Source organism: Vigna angularis, chromosome 2 (genome assembly GCF_016808095.1).
Source record: "Vigna angularis cultivar LongXiaoDou No.4 chromosome 2, ASM1680809v1, whole genome shotgun sequence".
Classification (NCBI taxonomy): Eukaryota; Viridiplantae; Streptophyta; class Magnoliopsida; order Fabales; family Fabaceae; genus Vigna; species Vigna angularis.
The window spans coordinates 33,033,139-33,054,196 of record NC_068971.1 but is presented as its reverse complement, the minus strand read 5'-3'; the positions used below and the strand labels follow the sequence as shown (position 1 = coordinate 33,054,196).

Genomic DNA, 21,058 nt, shown 5'->3' with positions numbered 1-21,058 from the left:
CAACACAATTTATAGAGGACTTCAAGAAAGATCTGTTACACTTAAGCCATGGCCTTTTGATAAAGTTGATGTAGCCTTTTATATATTGTCAAACGTTATATGCTTTTATAGAGAAATATTGTGTTGTTGTACAAATCATTAGGCAAAAAGCAGCAAGGAAAGATTCCTAGAATATCCCTGTATCTCTTAACGTCTTTTTGAATCAACACAGAACTTGAATGAAGCATTGTGTCCTTGGTAGGATGTACACAGACAAAGATGCATTACACAATAAACAAAAGAACTATTCGTTTGATTATTAGGCACATCAAATCTAAACAATAGACTGTTTACTAAGCATTTAGGATAGCGTTTAGTCAAATAACGTTTGACGAGTTATCTTAGACAGTCTTTACAATGAACATTATTTAGATAGACGATTTTGTCAAACTTCAAAATAAAGGGTTCATGATGATCGTGTCTTAAATATATATATAAATATATAAAACATGACATATATATATATATAAACAAACTTTAAAAATACAAAATAAAACACGACATAATTTAAAAAATAAGGTTGGCGTTTTGGCTTGTCAGCTCGCCAACCCACCCTTTAGTGGGGTGGGTTAAGATTTTTAACCTGCTTTGTACTCCATTTTTTATGGTTCAACGCTGGGTCAGGTCAAAACGAGTTGGTGTAGCCTTGCTTTGCCACCCCTAAAAAGGAATGAGAGCAATGATTATTTGTGGGCAACAACAATTTTGGAATGGTGCATTTTGGAGAAAATTCAAAAGAACATGCAAAATGAAGGAGATCATGAACAAATTTTGACAGTTTTTGAGAATTGGCTATTTGAGGTACTACATTAGTATTCCATTACTCCTTTCTCTTGTAAAGTAGCCACCACTTGAGCCACAAAAGATGTTTTTTTTTACCAACAACTACATAAACACATATTACATTTTGTCCCTGTTGATTGAGAATTGTATCTGTGGCTATTACTGTTTTACCTGTTTGTTTGTCTCCAATAATTAATTCTCGTTGGCCCCTTCCTATGGGGATCATCGAATCAATGGTAGTAAGTCCAGTTTGGAAAGGCTCATATATTGAACGTCTTGAAATAATACCGAGAGTGGGAGATTCTATTAATTGAGATTCCGAAACTAAAATTTCTCCTTGACCGTCAATTGGTTTAGTCAGGGCATTTATAACATAACCCAAATAAGCTTCACTTATAAGTATCTGAGCAATTTTTCCTGTTTCTTTTACTAACTTCCCTCTTGTATCAGCAAACCATCACTCATTAATTCAACACCAACATTTTTTATTCCAAATTCAAAGCAATGTTTATAGTACATTCTTCAAATTCCACCATTTCATCTGTCATTACTTCATCAAGACTATAAATACAAGCAATATCATCGCCTACTTGACGTACGATACCTATATTTACAATTTTTACTTCTATATTATATTGCTCAATGCGTCCACGGATAATTTTATAATTTCATCTGCATGAATGGTTATCATGAAAATATCTTAAGTTTATTTTTTATAAGAAAAAAAGGATGTAATTTTAAGTTCTTCTTTATTTATTCTCTCTTTTTCTTGTTTACTAATTTCATTTTCTTTTCTAAGGTAGGTTTTCTTTGATCTAGGATCATATCATAATAATATTCATCATATTTTGATGTTGGGGTAAGTGTTCTCATGAAGTTGCATTTATTTACAAAATAACTACCATGTTTTAATTAAAGTAATTTAGTGTGAATCAAGTTAATGTTAATACATTTTTATTTTAAAATTTATTTAATTTAGCATCAACCAGTAACGCCAAACAAAATATAATATTAATATTAGTTTGTGTTAGTTTGGCCAACACTGATGACAATAACTAAAAAAAATTCTCAAACAATACTTCCATAATAACTATAAACAAAAACAATTAGAAAAAAAAAACTATAATAAATGAATGGGATGAGTGCAGAAGAAAGAGATTAATGTGTATAAAGGAGATGGATGTCGATGGAGAAAATGGGTATGAATGATGGAGATAAGAAATGTGGATGAGGGAGATGTGTCTGGATCAAAAAGATGAGTCTTAATGAAGACCATGAATGAATGTAGGTGAAGGAGATGAGTGTGAGAAAATTTATTCAGAAAGTGAGAGAAGAAAATTGTTCTTTAAGAGATTTATCATCTTTAAATTTGGATCATTAGACTCAAAATATTATTATTCACAATCACGAATGCATACATTCATGATATGTAACTTAACATTGACTTAGGTGATGTTAATTTAAATAAATATAAATATTAAAAGTAAATAGAGTTAGTGTCCACTAATAAAATATTAACTTTATTTATTTTTAATTTTTATTTCAATAAATATTGATTAAGTTAACACTAACTTATTTATTTTTAATATTTATTTTAATTAATATTCTTTAAACCAAAACTAACTTATTTATTTTTAATATTTATTTTAGTTAGTATTCATTTAAAGACTAACTTTATTTATTTGAATTAACATCAACATACTAACAAAAATCTTTATTTATTAAAAAAATTAACATAATTTTACATTTTTTTAACTTTTAAAAAAAATAATCTTTAAGGTGACGTTAGGGTCAATTGACTTTATTAACAGTCGCAATTTAACCAACACTAGAATTTAAATTGATATTTTCTTATAATACATTAATTTGCATGTCGAGATATGTTCAACTCCACTGAAGTTGAAGGGATATTATTCTCAAATAATTCCACCCTTCAGCTAAAAGTATAAGCTCATCCTACTCAATGGTGCAATTTTGTGGACTTTGCGTGTTCTTGCGTAATTCACTTGTATTCTATACACTGTTAACATCCTCAATTACTTTTAAAATATACTGGTCACTGATTTTGATATTTTAAAATGTATTAAAAAAATTTATAAAATACAAACATCAATGTATTTCTAATGTTTAGTAGAAGACAACATCAAAAATATTTAGTTATACCATATTTTACCATCAAATCATTCATATGGTAAAATATTTAAACATATTTTAATCGTTAATTTATGATAGAGAAAAATAAAAAGTATATACCTAAGTGATCCTGCATGATTTCCACAGCTCATACTCAAGTAACATTAATGAACTCTTTCTCACAATATGGAATTTAAATATATGTTTATCCAAAGATTTTTTTCACTATTAGCTTGCATAATGTATGAAAGTTAAAATAAAATAAGAAGTATATACCTAGGCGTTTTAAATTTAAATAAAATAAAATAAATAAAAATATGAATTAATAAAATATTTTAATTTCACAATTTTAATCAAATTTTAAAATAGAAATAAATGATATCTTTTGTGAGAAATTAAAAGAATAAATTATTAAAAACTTACATAGATTAAAAATAAAAGAAAAAAAATAGTATATAGAAATCTTTACAAGGTAAACTTTTAAGGATGTATTATACTAAATTCCATTTCTTGAAATAAATTAAAATATTCTAACTTACACTTTTAACATATATTTTAACTAAAGATTGGAGATGATAGATATTTCTAAAGTTATCTACACTCGATATGCACTCAACCATAAACACCTACAGTACACATCATGCATAGTTACTTAAGTTCTTATCCAGATATTGAAACATTCATTATCAAAAGAGTTTGATGAAGCTTCCTCGTAATTTCTCATAAACTTGATGCTAGAACTAACTCATTAAATGAATAGATATATCATGTTCTAGATAGTTGGGTTACCTAATTTTTTCCATGGAAATAATAATTATAATCTATATTGCAACACACATCATCATATGTTCACAAATATCGTAACTCGAGTATGATTAAGTTAATATCTTTATATAAAATTAACCATGATAAGTTGGTGTAGTAAAGATTTACTAGTAATCATTCCAATAAACTATGTTAGACATTATTAATATAACATGAAGATTTTATTAAAAAAATGAAAAATAAAATAAAAGCACGAGAAATCACACCAAACTCATGACAAAAATATATGAAATGTATGAGCTAAAAATACTTATAATGAAAAAAGTAAGAAAATACAAAGATATAAAAAAAATAAATCAATGCAACACCAATAAAAAATTAATGTTCAATAATCAAATTTTTCAACACATTAAAACATATTATAGATGCTCTGAAATCATTATTAACTTTTATCATAATCAGGCTTTCTTGTAGTTTGAATTAATTCATCATCTTTCTCAAAATTATAATCTCTCCCTTCCAAAAAAGTGTAGTAGTTCATTTAAAGACTATTTTCAGTTTCTTCATAAAAAGAGTTTCCTTATACATAAAAAAATTAAAAACTACATGAGAATCATTAATCATGCTTATAATTACAATTATGGAGATAGTGTAATTATATATTTATCATATAACTAAGAGATAATAATCAATTATTGTGTTTCCTCTCGCATGATGTAGGTTATGTTTTCTGCATAAAACAATCTCTTTTTATGTCAACGTAGTACATCAAAGCTGCTCAATTTTTATCATAAAGATTCATTGCTAAAGTTGGCCGAGGAAGTTTCCTTTGTAATTTCTATCTCCAACTCAATATCATTTTCCAAATGTAGTTTGTTTCTTTCTAAATTTCTCAAACTTTAATGCATAATTTAAAATCTTCTAGACTTATTAAGACCACCTACCTCACTTATCCTATTCTTAATTTTGATCTATAACTTTATTCATTTATATCATCATGAAAAAGTGACAAATGATACCCTAAAATAGATCTTTACAAAGTTTTATTCTAATATTATATAAAATAATGTTTGGACTATTTTTTTTAAAACATTTATAAGAGAAAATTACTAGAAATATAAGTTGAATCAAGTGAGAGATGAATTGACCAAATAAAATTTTTTGGAAGAATGATTCATACTAAATCAAATCAATCATTTTTTTTACAAAAAATCTTTGAGATCAATGTATCCCGCTTTTGGGATCAGACCATATCTCCAACAATTAATATTAAGAGCTTGTTTTTAAAATTAAAAGTTATTCATGTTTTAGATTTATTCTCAAGAAAATGAGCTAGAACAAGTTGTTTTGGTCGAAGGTGCTTCTATTAATTAATAGACCTTATATTTGGATGAGTTAATTACAAGTTTTGCAATGTGGAATGAATTTTTTATTATTATATATATTAATAGATGTTTTGTTGAAAAACGTTTGGTTGATTAGACTAACAATGAAAACCGTAAGTTGATTGAAAAGTGAAGAATATTATCACATTATACACTTAAGCTTTACTATTTTTTATGTTTAACAATGTTAGAGCGCCAATAAATCTACGCTTGCTAGTGAAAAAATTTGAAAAAATCTTAAAGAAGAGAAACAAAAACAATAATTCTTTCCATGAGAAGTACAATGGCAAAAATAATATTTTAATCTCTTAGTTTCACTTACTTTAGTTTTTGACAAAAACAATGGCATATACGGATTACGTATTCAAACAAACAAAAAAAGGACAACGGTGACAAGAAAAGTAACAAGCATAATAGAATTAAAGGAGTTTATGTTGCATAGTATGACAATGAGCATCTTCAAGTGGTTCTTCAAAAGAAGAGAGAAAAGGTAAATTTGTGTCTTGCGACAACCTCAAATGTTCTAGTCCTTCATATTTTGAATTTTATCAAAGTTATTATAAACTTTTATGTGTTTAATGAGATATGATGAAGAAACAAAGTTATCATATTGAGATAATAGGTTAAAAGGTATGTGTTATGCACTTAATATTCAACGAACCTATAGAACAACAAAAGAAGACATTAACATAGAATACAATATAAATATATATATATATATATATATATATATATATATATATATATATATATATATATATATATATACTAATAATCATGTTTAATAATCATGTTTGTAAACAAATAAGCTTTACAAAAAGTACTTTACTGTACACAACGATTAATCAATATAATGAAATATATATAATTGATTAAAACACCAAATAAGTAATATTATAAAAATGTTTAATTTTATCACAAATTTAATTTAATGTTATTGGTGATTTTAATCTCGCGTAAATAATTTTTTACAGTTATGAAAATTGTTAGAAAAAATAGCATCGATAATTTATTATTAGTAACTTTTTGAAAACTTGATGTTATTTTTGAAGGTTTTCCAGGCTGACACTTGTTAGAGTTTCTAGAATCATCTCTACTTCTAAGGGTTATTAGAGTTGTCGATATATCTAGGGATTATCAGAATTGTCGATACTTCTAGAGGTTTCTAGAATCGTCACTATTTTCAGGGTTTCTAAAGTCACCATTACATGTAGAAGTTATCTAGAACCACTAGGACTTTGGGATTAACAAAACCGTCGACACTGGAAATCATTTTTTTATTACAAATTATTTTATTACCATAAAATATGCTTAATAAAAAACACAGTAAAATAATTTGAAACTAAAATTAAATATTATTATATAAAATATACGGTAAATATTGTCCAATAAAACTAATTGCTTAACATAAAAATAAGAGTATTCAACAATACAAATTTTTTAAAAAAAATCACGGCACCCAAAAAAAAGAAGTTGTGAGAGAAGAAGAATATTTTGGGAATGTTTTCATGAAGCCATAGTCTCTGTCACATCGTACAAGTTCAAATTTTGTTTAAGGCTGTGAGAAAAAACATTGAACCCTAATAAGTAAACTAAAGTCAAATTTCACATTGAAAAACTATCAACTATTCAAAAGTCAACTTCTCGGCCTAACGGTTATTTTACAAGAGAAGCTAAATATAGAAGAAAGCTTGAAGAGAAGATGTTGTTGATGAGAAAGCGCATATTAACATAAGAAGAGTAGCAACAAGAAAAGAGAGAAAAGCTTAAAGTGTTCTTACACGGTCTAACGCTCAATATCTTTTGAGAAAAAAATCTTTATACAGAGATAAGCACTTTCAAATGTTACAGATTGTATTGTATTTGAACACATATCCTCTCGCTGAGAATTATTCATTTGTACCTTGTAGAAAATTCATTTGTGGATTTGTTGTAAGTTTTGGAGAGAACTCAAATACTTGATTGTTTAGCTCAGGTTGAGTTGAATGTCTAGACAGTTGTTTAGGGTTAGATCCTACAAAGACTAAACTTAGTCTAGTCAAGTTGACTAGGAAACCAGAAGTGGTGAGAATACTCGATGAGATCCTGGAGAGGAAAAACTCATGTAATCTTGGAAAAGATTAGTAGAACCCCTTAAGAGTTCTTAAGGGAGAATTCGGCGTAGCTGAGGTTGAGTGAATCAGTATAAAAATATGTGATTTATTACTTCTGTGTCTAAAACGTTTTCAAATTACTCATAATATTAAAACCTGCTGTATAGTCATCTTAAAACTCTTACACATTATATTTACAAACTATTAGACACTGATTTGCGAAAATATTTTTAAAAACACTATTCAACTCTCATCTTTTAAAAGTTTTTAAGAGAGAATTGGACCTAACTCGAGTTATGTATAATTGTCATTACATGAAAAATTTATTAAAAGAATAAATAAAAAAGAAAAAAGAAAAAAAAAAGAGATCACATTAAACCTATGATAAAATTGCATTACACTTATACGAAACTATTTAGAGTTCCATATATAAGAAAAAAAATTCTTCATCATTTTATCATTAGTCAATGCTCTAATAACTTTTAACTTTTAGAAGCTTTTGTTTTAGTAAATTTAGTATTAACTTTTTTGTCTATTTCTATTATGTTTTCTTATAATTTGAACTGACTCATATTAAAATCTTCTTTTCAGACATATTAACTCATTTAGAAGTTATTAAGAATTTTATGCGTGAAAAGATTAAGAACTACCTTAAAAACTATTTAATGTAAATTGTCACTTTAAAAAAAACTAACCAACTTAATTGAATTTAAAATTATACCTTAACTATAATTGTTCTATTAATGAATTTGCTAAATTTATATATTTAGCCTTGACCATTAACTAAACATGTTAAAAACCATATACAGTAACCAAAATCTCTGCATTCATCTACAGTTTTAATTTCAAGCAACATGAATGATAACAAAATTTAATCAATATATTAACAAATAATTATGTAAAAACACCTAAAAATTTGAAATTGAAAGAAAGATCTTTTTCGTTCACGTACTGTTGGGAAGCATGTTAAAGTTTACCAGGTTTAAAATAATCTACAAATAACCTTCAATAAAATATTTTAATTCCGACAAGAAAATCTCAACGTCAAACCAGTATACCAACTCTTAAATTATAAAATATACTGCACAGGATGGTTCAGAGGTGCGTTCAACCTTCTCATGTTTTATCGACTCTTAATCTTAAATTATAAAATATTATGTACATGATGGTTTAGAGCTGTACCAACTCTTAAATTATAGGTTCTACCAACTCTTAAATTATAAAATATCTTGCATAGAAAGGTACAGAGTTGCGTTCAATCTTGTCAGGTTCTACCGACTCTTAATCTTAAATTATAAAATATTATGTACAGGATGACTCAGAGGTGCGTTCAACCTTGTCAGGTTCTACTGACTCTTAATTTTAAATTATAAAATATTATGCACATGATGGTTCAAAGCTGCGTTAAACCTTGTCAGGTTCTAACAACTCTTAATTTTAAATTATAAAATATTATGTGCAGGAAGGTTCAGACCTCAACTTGGTCAGCTATAATGGCCGTTCGGGGGAAGTTAAAAAAATGGCTTCAGAAATCGCCGCTCAACGCAGAAAGTCAGAAAAATGACTCCTGCCTTAAGCCGCTCGGGGGAAAGTCAGAAAAATGACTCCTGCCACAAGACCGCTCGGGGGAAAGTCAGAAAGATGGCTTCAGAAATCCTCGCTCAACGCAGTCAGAAAAATAGCTCCTGCCTCAGGACCGCTCGGGGAGAAATCAAAAAAATGGCTTCAGAAATCCCCGCTCAACGCAAGAAGTCAGAAAAATGACTCCTACCTCAAGCCGCTCAGGCGAAGTTAGAAAAATGGCTTCAGAAATCTCCACTCAACGCTGGAAGTCAAAAAAATGACTCCTGCCTCAGACCGCTCGGGGGAAGTCAAAAGAATGGCTTCAAAAATCCCCGCTCAACGCAAGAAGTCGGAAAAATGACTCCTGCCTCAAGCCGCTCAGGGGAAAGTCAGAAAAATGGCTTTAGAAATCCCCGCTCAACGCATGAAGTCAGAAAAATGACTCTTGCCACAAGCCGCTCGGGGGAACTTAGAAAAATGGCTTCAGAAATCCACGTTCAACGCAGGAAGTTCGAAAAAGAACTCTTATCAGTCAACTACTCAACAAGTTCAGCTTTGTCAGGTTCCAATGCCTTTTCATTTTAAAAATAAATATTAAAGCGTTTACTTTATTTAAAAGCATATTTTTTAGAGTGAAAATCTCTTGCAGAGGAAAAAGTGTCAAAGAGAACTCTTAGCATTTTTTGTTCAGTCTAAGGAACAGATCCAAAGAGAACTCCTAGAGTTCACCGCTCGGTACATAGAGCAATGAAGACTTAAAGCATTGAAGATAGATTTCCTAAAGACCTCTTTTAAAGCTCATAATAGTGCCCACGCACCTCTTTTAATAAAGAGCTTGCTCGGACTTGGGGGGCTTATGTACTATATGAAGTATACCTATCGGAATTGATTGTCATTAAGCAGGTACTAATATGTCATATTCTCTTACGCTCTACAAATATATTGCATTAATGATTAATTATTGGGTTTGATTACGTAAAATATATTGCACTAATGGTTAATCAATGGACGTGGTTGTCACAAGCCTTATAAGTAGACAACTGATGTCCAGATACAATCATCTTCTTCTATCCTAATAAAATATAGACTTCTTTATGAAACATATCTGACTTGAGCGTCGGAGTGTCTTTTGCAGGTCAACCACCAATCGGGAAGGATTACTTGAAGAGTTGGTCGATTGAAGTAGAACAAGGAAGGAGGATCGACCCTCGGACAAATGTTACCGAAACAAATAACATATAAAGAGAGAAAAAAATCACGAACACAAGCCAAAAGGCCTATCATATCCTTTAAAACATTTTGGATATTTTTTTAGCCAAAATTCTTTGTATAATCCCCTCATTATACAAATGTAAAATTAAAACACTTATTGTTTCTGTATAGGGTCGAGTCACCTAAGTCCTGTACAATTTTCCTCAAACGTCGTCCGGTTCATGTTTTCTCTGGTTTTCCCGTCCAGTCAAGTCTCGTCCAATCTCCTGTGCACCGGTCGGAGGCGTACCTGTTAAAGGTGCTCCAATGCCAAAGTTAGTGATAGTCCGATCGGTAAGTTAGTGCTATAATAAATACGTAATTAATGAATCTACCTGCTTCTTACTTTGACTTGTATTTATAGTTTTGATTATGAACCTTAGATTAACGAAGCCTTAATCACAACCCAAAAAGGGCTTAATGATCCTTAATCAAGTCGGAAAACATCTTCCCCGACTGGTCGACCTTGCCATTTGTTCCTCGGTCGTATGGGACGTCTAGTATCATCAATTTTGGAGGTATCTCCTCGACCAGTAGACCTTGCCGCTTGTGCCTTGGTCGTATGGGACGCCCGGTATCCCTGGTACACTTATGTATCAAATTACTTAGGAAACCTCACTCCAATATCTATTCCTAATTATGAAATCAAACAACTGAGCCTTAAATATTTCCATCACTTGGTGCATATCGCCAGAGGCTCTCCATTTATTAACATCACATTAAACACAATTAACTATGACAAAGTTATTTATGCTAACTTTTCACTTAAATAATTAACAAACACAACAAATCTACCTCTTAATAAAATAACTACTACCAAAAATATAATTAAATAAATGATAGATATAACCATATATCTTCTTTGACAAAAAGTAACAAGTAAAACTTAACCAAGAAAACTAACCACAATTTGTATAACTGATCCATCAAATCATTTATCATTGATAGATATATTTGTTTTTAGTGATAAGCTTACTCAAGTGTCTATAATTTATATATAATCTATAACTACCATTCTTCTTTAGTTAATAATTACTGTTTCGGTCGGATCTGGTCTGACCCTGTTAAAACACACAAGAGTTTGCCGAAGACCGGGCGGACGTTGCTAAATCCCACGAACCGAAGCAGACCGAGCGGCTCTGTCTCTAGGGGGCACTAGAAGTTGGCGAAAACTGGACGGTTACATCTTGGCTGAGGGCTGGACGCGCTGGGAAGGGTCGGACGGTTACCTCTTGGCTGAGGGCTGGACGCGCTGGGAAGAGTCGGACGGGCTCTCTCGTCTTCAAGTCCTGGTTGTAGTATTCGTTCTCCCTCCTCGCTCCCCAAGCCGAGCAGTCGGGTACCTGTCAAAGGCACTCCGACGCTTAAGTCAGTAACATGACCTAGTGGTCTGTAATGCATGTATATATTGCATCGTAAGCAATCTGTCAAGAAATCATACCTGGAACCTTTATTTATACTGATTGTAATGGGCTTTTACCTTTTGTGAGCCTAATAACGGCCCAATCGTACCTTAATCTTCATTAAGGACTTTAATGAGTCATTAGTGTTTAACCGTGTAGTCGACCTAGTGAGGGTCGATCAGGACGACCGGTTAGAAGGGTGGTCGATCAGGGATGTCAACCTGGGTGGGCGGCCACTCGGTTTTACCGATCGATCACCTTGGACGCTCGGTCTTTATGGTCGACCTGGATGGGCGACCTTGGAGGACCGCTCGGTCTATTTATGGTCTGTCAAAGGACAGCGTTAGCTTAGACGCTCGGTCGTGGTGGTGACTTGGAACAACCGTTCGGTCTGTCTTGGGAGAGTCGTTCGATCTGGAGAACCGTACAGTACAATTACAAATAAAAAAAAGTATATAATTCATAACTACCATAATTTAAGGGGCTTCCCCTACACATCCAAAATTTCTACAGTTCCAACTTCACCGTTTTGCTCTTTAGTAAAGATTTATATATAAAAAAAACGTATTTATCATACCTTCTATATTTATGCTTCACATTTCTTCTTCTCTAGTCTCTTCATATGTATCGAACTCTAAAATTTAATTTAAAAAACTCATTAAATTTTGAAATTCAATTTAAAAAATCATCAGATTTTAAAATTTAGTTTACGAACTCAAACGTATTTTGAAATTAGATATTAAAACTCACATAATTTTAAAATTCGATAAATTTAATTAAAAAATTCACCAAATTTCAAAATCTAATATTTGTTTATCTCAAATTTTGAAATCCAATATTTATTACTCTTCAATTTTAAAATCCAATATTTATTTCCTTCCAATTTTGAAATCCAATATTTTAAAATCCAATATTTATTTCTCTCGATAAATCTACAATTTTTTATATATTCATTTAAATTAACATAAAATAAATATGTTGAATAATTTTAATTTAATAAAAATTCAAATAAAATTTATTAAACATTTTAATTAGTTTAATATAATTTATGTTATAATTTTAACATATAATTTATTTAAAAAAGTAAAACACATTTAAAAAATAAATAAAAACAAAAATATTTTAAAATAAAAATAAACAAAAAATAATAAAATCAATACAAAATTTTAAAATTCAAAAGTGTTCATTAGATTATTTTGAAATTTAAGAAAGTAAAAAGAATGAAAGTAAATGTATGAAATCATTAAAAAGAGAGAAAAAATATCCTTATCATAAAGAATAATTTAGATATTAAAAAGAAGTTTAGAAGTTTAAGAAGAAACTTAAAAGCACAATTATTGTTAAACAAGCTAAAACCCAATAAAAACACATCAAGTTTTGCTTCTTTTTTTCTTCCTCGCTGTTATTCTTCTACTTACTCTTTTACTCATAATTCCTTTAATTTTTCTCCATTTTACTTTTGTATTACTTAACTAACACTTTCTTCTCGTCCTTCATCGTTTTTCCCATTGTTTCTCTCTTCAAAAACACCAACTTTTTCCTTTTTCTTCATTCTCATTTTATTGTCTTTTAGTCACTTATGAATCCACAAATATTAATAAAAAGGGTATTGCATTTTTTACCAGGTATTTAGTTTTCAATTTTATTTGAAAAATGACAAAAGAATTATACTAAAAAAAACTCTTATGATTTGAACTAGAAATCATGGACTACTTGATTTAAAGCCGGAACATAATATTTCTCACTGACATCTCGAATTTTACATACTAGAATAGAATCACTCACCTTATTTTCTAAATAATATTTTTAATATTCAATCTTCACGCCTTCTCAACCAAAATTTTCTTCAATCAATTCATCTGCGCAACAAATCCACGTATCTATCCTCTTTTACATTCCCCTCGAATACAAAATTAATTAATATTTGGAAAGTAAATTGGTCAAAAAAAACGTCGTATTTACGTTTGCACTTATAAATGCAAAGCTATCTTAAGCAGGTTCAATAACACAGAGAAAACCCAGTAGTAAAATTCTAGTGCAAGAAAAATTAAACCAGTTGTTTTAGATATTTAAAGGTGAAACAAAGTAGTTTTGAAAATTCATTTAATTGCCAACGTAGGTTAAAAATTCAAAAATTAAAATTATTCAGATTGAAAACAAATATATCTGATTCATTTTCAAAGATTCACTTCATTAACCATTCAAACAAAGGCAACTTCAAACACATATCAGACATGTATCACATAAACATCTACCATTTTCAAAGAACTACACTTAGATATTCCATAATTCAAACTTGAAAAATACGCATCTAACAAAGCCAAATGAACAAAACCGGAGGATAAGAGAATTGCAAAATTCGGTGGTTCTTAATGTCATCCATTCTAACAATTAAGATATCATAACCAAAACAAGAGAAGGCATTTCTGAAACTCTCCACTCAAACAAGAAAAAAGCTAACAGCTTTCAATCACCCTTCTTCCTAAAAGAGCATCCCTCAGTTAGTCTTGCCCGTCCACCAGTTGGCTGGCACAAGACAGTCTGGCAGTTCCCACATACAACAACAGTCTGAGAGTGGCTAAACACAGTCGTTCTGCAGTAAAAATTCCATACCAATCAAAAAACACAATCAAACTGACCTAGTTTCCAATTAAAATCAATCAAAAATACACAACCCAAACGACCTAGTTCCTAATTAAAATTAATCAAAACTATACAATCCAACTGACATAGTTCCCAATTAAAATAAATACAATAAATACAATCCAGCTGACATAGTCCCCAATTAAATCAAATAAAAAAGAATACAACTAACCTACCTCAGTTCCCAAATAAATTCAATAAAAGTAAAGAAACAACTTACATGTTAAAGCAACCCTGACACTTAACATCCTGCAAAAGAAGAAAAAGATCAACAAACCCAGTTGGACAATAACTAAAAATTCATCAGAGTAATATCCCTTTCAAGAACAGCAAACATTAATTTGGGCAAAATTTTCGTTTCAATCAAAGGAAAATTAAAACAGAGCTGGAGCATATATGTGACAATACCATGAAGAAAGAGTTTGGGGACTGAACAAGACGCTTAAGTTTGTGCTTCCTCTTCTCAATCTCAGCGGGAGGATTCAGCAAATCAATATCATTTTGAAGAACCTATTTAACACACAAAGAAACAGTTATTCATCAAGACCAAAAAATTAAAACACAGTTCAGAAAATCCGCCAACAACACATAACGTGAAAAGGGAAAACGGAAGAATGAATAAATGTTAACATATTCCGCTATCTTTCAAGCATGTCTTCTCCAGCTAATATGAAAACAAGGGCAAAACAAAGTTAGATCTAATGCGACGAAAAGGGTACTCACCATGTTGGGCAAAGAATTTGGAGGAATTAAAAACCCTAGAGAAGGTGTGAGTTGCGGCTGAAGAAGAACAAGGTTTAGGGTTAATATCAAATGGTTCTTATATAAAGAAGGATGTGTCCAATATATCTTTCTCAACAGGCCCGGCCCAAAAGTATGGTTTCTTCTTACCAAAGAAAAGCAAATTATTTCTAAGAAAAATTATAAAAGAAATAAGATTATTTATATCAAAGCTGTTATTTTAAATTAAAAGATATAATTTTAATTTAGGCATAATTTAAATATGAAATTAACATTAAAATATTTTAAAAATGTATTATATTTGTTTCCTATAAATACTATTTCAATAGATATTTTATCATCACGGTCATTTTTTATTTTTATTATAAAAATTAAATATTTTAACTTTAATTATAATATTTTTAACAATAATATATATTTTGTTTACACCATAGCTATTTTTTAAAATGAAATTATATTAATATTAATATTTAAATTTTCTAATACTGTTGATTACAATTTGATGAGATCTACGTTCGTTTTTCCAAAAAAACTTATTTTTGTATAAACAATGTAATTAATTTTTATATGCATTGTAATACATAATACCATACATCATAATACAGAGGACTTGTAATAGTATCACAATAATACAAGACATAAAAATATTAAGTTATTTATAATATGTGTAATGATTTTTAAATTAAATAATATATAAATATTTAAAAGATTTTTTATTTTTCAAGTAAAGCTATATATATATATATATATATATGGAAAAATAATTTATCTATAAATGAGGCTTTTATATCAAACTAGGCAAATTTGTCTAACATATTACGAAAATAGGCAAATTTTGATCGAAAGGGAAGTCGTGGGGGGCTGAACGACTTCTAATGAAGAAGTTGTGCCCCTTACACGACTTCACATTGTTCATTTGACCAGTGTTGAAGTCGTGCATCCCAAAAATGACTTCATGGTGTTGTAATTGATTACCAAAGCACTGTAATCGATTACAATGTGCTAGAGTCGTGCCTCCCTACACGACTTCACCTTTGTAGGCAAAATTTACAGTGGTAATCGATTACACCCTTCTTGTAATCGATTACCAGGAGGTTCAGTGTGGATAAACTTCTTGGTAATCGATTACAACAAGAGTGTTCAATGGGCAAAAACTCTCTGGTAAGCGATTACAACTTTGTTGTAATTGATTACCAGAGTGTTTGGGTGTTGAATGACATTTTTATTTTGTTGTAAAGCATCATTAAAGGTTATTTATGTCTAATTATTTTAATATTTGTAAGCACACATGGTTGTTGATGACATTGTGATGTATTGTTATGTGTAGGAAGAATAATGTTTTTAATGTAAATACAACAAAGTAAAAGCATAAGGAAAACTCATAAATGAAATTTGAACTATTTTATTGAATTCAAAATGCATTACAAAAGCAAAAAGCTAAAAATAAAAAAAACAAAAGTACAATAAAATTGAAATGTATCTAGGAAGATGATCCACCATGTGGACCAAAATGACGACGCAGATAGTCAATGTCGTGCTCTACATGCTCAACTCGAGCATCAATTGTATCAAAGCGATCACCCATGTTCAGCTCTAGTTGTTGAAATCTTGCATTCATGCTTTCATTCATAGTATTGAAGTTGTCCCCAACAAATGTTCGAAGATCATTGATCCCCCTCATGACGTCATCAAATGAAGTAGTTTGTTGTTGAAGAAGGGGTGGTGGTGGTTGTTGTTGAGGACGTGCTTGATTATGGCGTTGAGGAGGAGGAGAAGAATATTTGAGAACCCATTTGTTGTCAGCGTTTTGGGTCAATCCAAAGGAGTCTATCACTTGTCCTGATATTGTGATATGCCTATTACGTGGGGCAGATATTTCATCATCAAATTCAATTTGAAAATGTTGTAGGATCCGGGTGACCAAAAATGGATATGGTAAAGGAGCATTTGGCCTCAAAGCCTTCTTCTTCCTATGTCGGATGAGATGGCTCCAGTTTATCTTCTTTGTCGTCATTATAATCCACATTAAGAGTATATCTTCCTCGGTAGCCTGTGCAAAGTTAGAAACACGTGGAAACAAAACACGACATATAACATAATGTAATATTCTAGCCTCAACTGTCATAGAGCTGGCTAGAATTATACTCATACGAGGTTTGTATGGCAAACAAATCAAGTCTCTTGCTACGTCCATATTGTATTGATCCTCCCATACCTCAACTAATTTACCTTCAAATTTCAAGCCAATAGAGGGCAGGTTGGTTATGGTAGCTAATAAGCTGGGTTTGCTAATCATTTTCACATTTTTTACCTCAGTCTTCATGGTTCCATTGTCAGAAAATTTGAGGTTGGTATAAAAGACACGTACTAAATCAAGATAATAGGGTGCAACATCACAGAAAAAAATCATTCAAACCCAGATTTTTTAGCATGTCAAAAAATTCAAAACCGTGACTGTTGAAATATTCTTCATCTAGGTGTTTTGGGTCAATGACTTGACGGTCACTAAAAAGTGAAAAATACCTTTCCGGTAGTGCAGGGGTCGAAAACTGAAGATTTTGGTGTGCTGGAGTCGGTGACGGTGGTGGTGAGGGTGAGGGTGAGCTTTCAATCGGTGAAGGTTGACGGCGGCGACGTCCCGCAACTGTAGAAGATGAGCCCCTAACCCTTTGCCTCTTTGAAGATTCTGCCATTTGAGATTGCAATCGGTGGAAATTAAAGAGAATTGAAAGGAGAGTGGGAAAATGTTGTTTAGAAGTGAAAAGAGTAGAAGAATGTGTGATTTTTTAGGTTTGAGAGCTGCTGTAATGGTGGATAGGCGCTGCAGATCGTAGGGGAAAGGGTGAGTGTTCGTGAGGAGAGAGAAAAAGTTGAATTTATAGGGTAGGGTTTCGTTGGTAATCGATTACAGGGTTTTTGTAATCGATTACTAGAAGATCTGGTAATGGATTACGGAAAAACTTGTAATCGTTTACCAGAGGCTCTAGTAATCGATTACAGAAACCCTGTAATCGATTACCATGACCTTTTGGTTTAAAAATACATTTGTTTGTTATTTTAGTTTTAGTTTAATTCATTGTACAATATATTTTATGTATATATTTATTATTTTTTGCATGATGTAAAATACAAATTAAAATCTTTGTACACAAATATTAAAGTAAGGATCAAAATTTAGATTGATATTTAGTATTTACATATATAAAAATAAAAAATAAATGATAGCACTAACTAGAAATATATTAAAAGGGAACTTCATTACAAACTTAAAAATTATTACAAAACATAAAATATTATTATTACAATCATCCAAGTTGTAGTCTTAAAGAGTTGTAAACAGTTTAAAACAATATAAAGAGTGTTAAACAATACAAATTATTATGACATTGGAAATATGAATCTTCTTCTTGTTTGTCCGTGTTCGTCTTTTTAAGTCCAATCTTTGAGATCCTCGTAGTGCTCAGCGTCAGTTGGAGGACAAATATTTATTGTTTGGACGAAGAGTTCAATATACTAAGACGTGTTTGGACGTTTAACAGATCTGTCAATAGTTTGTGTGTTTTGCCAATGTCCAATCATTTGTGCAATATCATTATCACATTTAATGGAAGTTGTATCATGAATGAGGTGGTTGTTACATACCTTTATTGGAGGACGATAATCAATATACGTGACAACTTTTTTGTCTCCACACTGGACAATTTCACTTATTTGAGTTAGGAGTTCACTGAATGTTGAATTTGATTGATTGAGGTGTTGACTTTTGCATCTGATCGAAATTCTAACACGTACCCAAACTGACTTTCTATGATTCCAGCACCTTTTAGTTGACCTCCGAAATAGATTATTGCAGGTGAGTTCAGAGTGTCAGTTGTGGGTGTCACAGATGAACATGATGCATTTGTTGGATTCATAAGACTCATGATTTGGTCCAGAGATCATACCCATGTAACATAAATTTCTATGACTGTGTTAATGGGAAATTGAGACTTACATGTTATCATTTGTCTGACATCTTCGTCTAATCGTAGGTTAAATGCTTCATATGAGATATTTTGATCAACATTAATTGTGAGTCGGCGGAAGTTTAACTTGTTGATGGTTGTGTTAGTTGGTTTGTCAGACGTTATGCAAACTTTTTCCTTAAGGAGTTTGTGGGTGCAATCGTATGGGATGCGAAACAATTTTGGATGCTGACATATAAATTCGACCCCTTGATCGGAATTCCTAATTTCGTTGTCTTGAAATAAGGCAACAAGGTATGAATTATATAGGTTTTCTATGTCAGTGGCATTCATGCCAAAAAATTCATTCTCGTACGAGTTCATTTTTTGTAGGGGGATGAACTTTAGAACGAGTTGAACTTGAATGGGAATTTGGATATGACTACAGAGGAAATAAGAAGTAGAAGAAAGTTATGCTCTAAGGTTGTGTGCAAAACTACAAGATGTTTGCATGTATTTATAGTGGCAAAATGTTGTTACCAATAAGGAGTATTGGTAAATCTTGAAGAAATTTGTTTTGATGATGCTACAAGAAGTTTTAGTTGAAGAAGATATTAGAATTAGTTAAAAGCAATTTGTAGAAATTAAATGTAGTAGGAAATTCTTGTAAACCTTGTAAACTTGCATTTTTAACTGCAATAATCGATTATGGAATGGCAATAATCGATTATCACAAAGTCATACAGGAATAATCGATTATCTCTTCATATAATCGATTATCACATTTTGAAAACCCTGTAACGGACTTGAATAATCGATTATCACTTACAATAATCGATTATTCATGGCAGTTGGGAGCTAACCTTTGGCATTCAGTGTACTTGGCTATATATTTTGATTTGGAGAAATAAAAAAAAAGAAAATGTTGTTGAACAGAAGCTCTAGCAGAATACTGTTTGTCAGAGGAAGTTCTCAGAAGCTATAGTTCAAGTTCCCTTGCTTGGTCTCGTGAACAGGAGAGGCTCGCGTTTCGTGTGTCGATTGTCGGAGCAAGCTCTCTTCGAGTTAGCAAGGTGCTCTGCCTGGTCTCGTGAATAGGAGAAGCTCGCGTTTCGTTTGTCGATAGTCGGAGCGGTTCTCTTCGAGTTGGCAGAGTGTTCTTCTTCCGGTTCGTTCGTCGAAGGAAGGTTTATTTATCTGCTTTATTAACTATTTGTTGTAATCTGTTAAACCATTTTTAGTGAAAAAGGTTAATCATTATTTATAGTGATTAACGACTGGACGTAGAATCTTTTGATTCGAACCAGGATAAAAATTCTGTGTTGTTCTTCTTATTCCCTGCACTCATTTTATTTTACGTATATCAACTGTTTGATAAATTTTCTCAAAGAAAATTATTTTTACTAAAAGGACCAAATTAATTTTAATTGTGATCGAACACGCTTTCCACTCTCTTTCAAGTTTTTAATTCCGCTGTGCGACTCTATAACGGTACCGATTGTTCCAACAATTGGTATCAGAGCTTGCTTTGATAGTTTTTCAAAATTTGCGAAAATGGCCGGTCACAATCAAAACCATGTATATGCTGAGGGTGCTTCCATTAACAGACCTCCATTGTTTACTGGTGATAACTATGCTTTTTGGAAAGTGAGAATGGAGATTTTTATGGGGTCTGTTGATAGAGGTATCTGGGAAGCTGTACAAAATGGCCCTTATATTCCTATGAATACTGTTGATGGTGTAGAGACTGAAAAACCTTATTTTAATTGGACTGCTGAAGAAAATAGACGAGCTCAGTTTGATATTAAGGCTCGGAATATAATTTTATCTGCACTAACCATTGATGATTTTTTCAAAGTATCTGTTTATAAAAGTGCTCAGGAAATGTGGAAATTTTTAAGAGTCACTCATGATGAAGTATTGAATGTGGCTAAGTTGACTTGTTCGAACTCATGGTCTACATTAAACTCCTCAAGCTCAAGCGATTCTAATGAGCAAGAAAATCTATGCTTGATGGCCAACGATAAATCATCTGAAAGCAAAATCTTGAAGGAAAAGAAGGACTATCAAGGTTCCTCTTCAAGCTTCAAATGTTATGGATGTGGTGAAAGAGGCCATCTGAAAGCTGACTGTTCAAGCAACAAAAGAAGTAAAGAAAGAAAAGAAAAGAAAATTCACAAGAAGAAGAAGGTTCACATTGCCTCGAAGGATAATGCATCAACCACCTCTAGTTCAAGTGATTCTGTTGAAGAAATAAACTTGTGTTTGACAGCTAATTTTGATGATGCTGGAAGCCAAGTAAGTAATTCTAGCTA

General features: G+C 31.1%; 1 protein-coding gene across 1 annotated transcript; it reads right to left on the bottom strand.

Moving 5' to 3' along the window:
* Window positions 1-13,740: 13,740 nt before the first annotated feature.
* Window positions 13,741-14,912, bottom strand: LOC108327106 (40S ribosomal protein S27-2). Its single transcript, XM_017560832.2, has 4 exons — window positions 14,782-14,912; window positions 14,467-14,568; window positions 14,279-14,307; window positions 13,741-14,008 (listed from the first exon to the last, which is right to left on the bottom strand). The coding sequence occupies exons 1-4, from the start codon at window positions 14,782-14,784 to the stop codon at window positions 13,882-13,884; spliced, it is 261 nt and encodes an 86-aa protein (XP_017416321.1). The 5' UTR covers window positions 14,785-14,912; the 3' UTR covers window positions 13,741-13,881.
* Between the last annotated feature and the right edge of the window lie 6,146 nt (window positions 14,913-21,058).